The sequence below is a fragment of the Camelina sativa genome, chromosome 9 (assembly GCF_000633955.1).
Source record: "Camelina sativa cultivar DH55 chromosome 9, Cs, whole genome shotgun sequence".
In the NCBI taxonomy this organism is placed as follows: Eukaryota; Viridiplantae; Streptophyta; class Magnoliopsida; order Brassicales; family Brassicaceae; genus Camelina; species Camelina sativa.
The window spans coordinates 16,671,931-16,676,666 of NC_025693.1; the positions used below are offsets into that span (position 1 = coordinate 16,671,931).

The following is a 4,736-nucleotide window of genomic DNA, read 5'->3' on the forward strand; positions in this document are numbered from 1 at the left end:
CTTTTCTCTCTTTCTCTTTCTCTCAAAAGCGGCGACTACCAACAAAACAACACGACCTAGGGTCGTTTCCCCCTTTTACACACGATTTAGGGATTTTAATTGAACCAAACCGAACCAATCGACAATTAAATCAAACCCGACAAAACCGGAAAAACATGGTGTCGATCGATGCCACCAAGGGTGTCGATCGACACCCACACCAAATTTGCAAAAATTGGTTCGCGGATGTTACAGATACGATGGCACCAACTTTTCCGACGAGATCTTCTGGTAACGATTAGCTCCGTCGTTGTGTCCCATCTAGCTCTGATGTCAGTTTAGTGATCGATCCTGCTTAATTTGGTAGTGGTTCCTCTCGATTCGCAAGTTCAATTTGGTAGTGGTTCCTCTCGATTCATATTAAGATCTAGCCTCAATCGCAAGATGATCTCTAACCTGATTAGTGACTATGATTGAGTTATACTCTGTTTGTGGGGAGTGGAAACAAAATGATAGAGGAGTATGAGATTTTGCAATTGATTCTAAAAAAGGAGGATCTCTTAGTGAAGTAGATGAGAATATCACATATAAGGTTTTAGCTGAGATGGTAATTGAAGATTTTGGACTTGATTGTTTAGTGAATGATATTAAACTTAGCTATAGGCTTTCTTCAAGGATGAATTTGATGGTAGAAGATTCTCCACCAATGTATTTGCGAAATGATCGTCAAGTACAGACGTTTTTCAGGAAGTTTCAAGATGACCCTGAGTTGAATCGTTTATGTGTAACTGTAAGTGAATACACTGTAGTTTTCTTACTGCATTAGTATGTCTTTCTTATATTTGATGTTTTTTTTTGTTTTTTTATGTAGCTGCCTATTGATTCTGGGAATGTAGAAAGTAATACTATGTCAGCTACTTTCGAGAACAACCGATGCATTCAAGGTTTTCAGTTTTCGAATAGTGATATATCTGTTGCATCAGTTCGTTATCTAACAACCAAGGTAAAGTTGGCTCTATTTTTTTACTCAAAAAACAATGTCTTTCAAATCATAGAATACATATGTGTTTTTTGTAATAGGTGCTTGCTGTGAAGAATAGAGTCATATATATTAGAATCTTTCTTTGTGCATTAAGAAGGATATGGTGAAATGAAGTCTGATATTTATATGTTAGGAAAGTCATCCTAAAGTCTTTATCAGATATTCCCTAATTGTTACATTTTATATGTAGGATTTTCATGAACCAAGTGGAAGTGGCGCCACAGTTTCTGAATCACATGCTGATACCTGTTCAACTGCTGAAAAAGTGATTTATGATGGTATTCCTAGAGGTTTTTCACATCACACTCAAGGGACTGATTATATACATGAGGGGAAATATTTCAAAAACAAAGCAGAGTTGATGATGAAGATGCGGCTGTTTGCACTTGAGTTCAAGTTTGAGTTCAGATCTTTGTGGTCAGATAGAACGAGATTGAGATTGGGTTGTTTCGATCCTAGTTGCAACTGGAAGATGCATGCAATGAAGCTCAAGTCATCTGATTTCTTTGTAGTGATTAAGTATATGGGAGAACACAATTGTGATACAACATACAGGAATGCGAACCATAGGCAAGCCACTGCAAAACTCCTTGGTTCTTTTATTTGCAGTCATTTTGCAGAAAAGAAGGCTGGACTCAAGCCAAAACAGATAATTGAGAGAGTTAGATTAGATCATGGTGTTCATATACAATACAAAAAAGCTTGGAGAGCAAAAGAGGCAGCTCAGATTTTGGTTAGAGGAACTCCTGAGGACAGTTACCACAACATAGCAAAATGGTTGTTCATGGCTAAGGAAAGAAATCCAGGATCAGTTGTTTATCTTGAGATGGATTCTGGTACTAAATTCAAATATGTGTTCATTGCATTCGGTCCATCGATAAGAGGTTTTGATTTGCTGAGAAGAGTGATTGCAGTAGATGGTACCTTCTTGAAGGGGAAATTTAAAGGAACTTTATTAGTAGCTACAACACAAGATGGAGATCAACACCTATACCCGATAGCCTTTGCTATTGTTGATTCAGAAAATGATAAATCTTGGAATTTGTTTTTAGGTGTCTTCGTACTATCATACCTGATGCCCCAGATTTGGTGTTTGTCTCTGATTGTGCATCGTCCATTGCAAAAGCACTTACAGAGTTGTATCCAGCATCACATCATGGAATCTGCAAATACCACCTTGGAAACAACATCAAAGTAAGTTTCAAGGGTCAATCATATTTGCCACTTGTTGAATCTGCAGCCATTGCTTATACTCGTGAAGAGTTTGCTAAAATATTCATCTAGATTCAAGATGCAAATCCTAAGTTGGCTGAGTGTTTACAAAAGGCCGATTTCAGAAAGTGGGCTTGTTCCTATGCTCCTTCAAATCGTTACAATATTATGACAACAAACATTGCAGAATCATTTAATTCGATGTTGAAAGAACCACGAGAGTTGCCAGTTCCTTCTCTTCTTGAGACAATCAGGTTAACTTTGACTTCGTGGTTTCATGAGAGACGTGAAAAGGCTGCTAAACATGACAAGCTTGTCACGCTGCAAGTAGTGAAGAAGTTGGTATCAAGATTCTCAGATGCAATGAAACTTGACGTTTTCCAAGTTGATGAAGACGAGTTTGAGGTGAAGGACAACATTAACAAGTTTATTGTTTACTTGAAGAACATGCATTTCAGTTGCTGTGTTTTTGACATCGACAAAATTTCGTGCATTCACGCCATTGTTGCTGCGAAGCGTTCAAATAGGGATGAAAATAAGTTTGTTCATGTTTGCTACTTGACTGAGACATGGGCTAAAGTATATGCTGAAAGCATACACCCGAATGGAGATATAAAAGATTGGATTTTCCCTGATTCTATAGAAGAATTCTTTTGTGCACCTCCATTTAGTAAGCCAAACAGTGGGAGACCACCAAAAAAAAGAAAGCGATCTGATGGAGAATTTGGGGTGCCAGGTTCAAAGTCTCAGAGTCACAAGTGCAGTAGATGTGGCACAGCAGGACACAATAAGAGTACATGCCGACTTCCCATATGATTATCGGTTAGTGATAACTTTTATACAACAAAGCTATATGTTGAATCTGTGACATTTTTGGGATATGTATTTTAACATTTTTCATTCATTTTTTTTGTAGGTGTTGTAGAGGATGATACAACTAGGATGATGTGTTTCATACTTTACAGTATTCTATTCTTTAATTTCAATTTATAGTTTTCATTTGATTGGGTAGCCATTCTGTTATGTGAAACATTAAGACAACATACTTTTATACTGTAAAGGAATGTCATCCTGAATTTCAGAAACTCCTTCCTAAATATAATTAAGTTTTTTAGCAGATATAATTTGTCTTACCTTTATGTTGTTATTTATGAAAGCTTTCAGTTTCTTTAACACACATTCTTGTTTTTGTGTGTTTTTATAGGTTGGGAATGCATTTATGCATCATTATTTCTTAAATTACATACCTACACTATTAGGGATTGCTATCCTAAATAACAAAATAGCCTTCCTAAAATAAATAGCCTATATATTTCATCATATATATTAAAGCTTATAACATATTCCCGAATAACAGGCTTTGGTCTACTGGTTACTCTCCCACTTGTAAATTCTTGATGTTGCGGGTTCGAACCTCCTGGATGCGCATTTGAGGAATGCCATCCTTATTTTTTGTAATCCCTTCCTAAATGTTTGACCATATATATTAAAGCTTATTATTAATTCCCGAATAACAGGCTTTGGCCTACTGGTTACTCTCCCACTTGTAAATTCTCGATGTCGCAGGTTCAAACCTCCTGGATGCGCATTTTGAGGAATGCCATCCTTATTTTTTGTAATCCCTTCCAAAATGTTTGACGATATATATTAAAGCTTATTACTAATTATTGAATAACAGGCTTTGGCCTACTGGTTACTCTCCCACTTGTAAATTCTCGATGTCGCGGGTTCGAACCTCCTGGATGCGCATTTGAGGAATGCCATCCTTATTTTTTGTAATCTCTTCCTAAATGTTTGACCATATATAAAGCTTATAACATATTCTCGAATAATAGGCTTTGGCCTACTGGTTACTCTCCCACTTGTAAATTCTTAATGTCGCGGGTTCGAACCTCTTGGATGCGCATTTGAGGAATGCCATCCTAATTTTTTGTAATCCCTTCCTAATTGTCTTCCTAAATGTTTGACCATATATATTAAAGCTTATAACATATTCCTGAATAACAGGCTTTGGCCTATTGGTTACTCTCCCACTTGTAAATTCTCGATGTCGCGAGTTCGAACCTCTTGGATGAGCATTTTATTAATGCCATCCTTATTTTTTGTAATCCCTTCCTAAATGTTTGACATTATATATTAAAGCTTATAACATATTCCTAAATAACAGGCTTTAGCCTACTGGTTACTCTCCCACTTCTAAATTCTCAATGTTGCGGGTTCGATCCTCCTAGATGCGCATTTGAGGAAAGCCATCCTGATTTTCTATAAACCCTTCCTAAATAATTTTCATTCTTTCCCTAATCTGTACAAATACCATCCAAAATAAGAAAAGTTTCACAAAACACACCATTTACTAAGTATCTTTAACATTTAAATCATAATCCCAAAACACATAACTTATGATTCCAATAAATTCATTGTAAATTTATAAATCCAAAGAAAAGTCTACCATCTGAAAACAAAAAATCAACCTCTAAACATCTCAATCTTCTTAAGAATGATA

General features: G+C 36.2%; 1 protein-coding gene across 1 annotated transcript in view; it reads right to left on the reverse strand.

Moving 5' to 3' along the window:
- LOC104715350 overlaps window positions 4,531-4,736 on the reverse strand; it is a 2,275-nt gene continuing 2,069 nt past the window's right edge. The window contains exon 4 of the mRNA XM_019229971.1: window positions 4,531-4,535. Coding sequence (XP_019085516.1) covers window positions 4,531-4,535 — 5 coding nt within the window. The remainder of the gene's footprint in view (window positions 4,536-4,736) is intronic.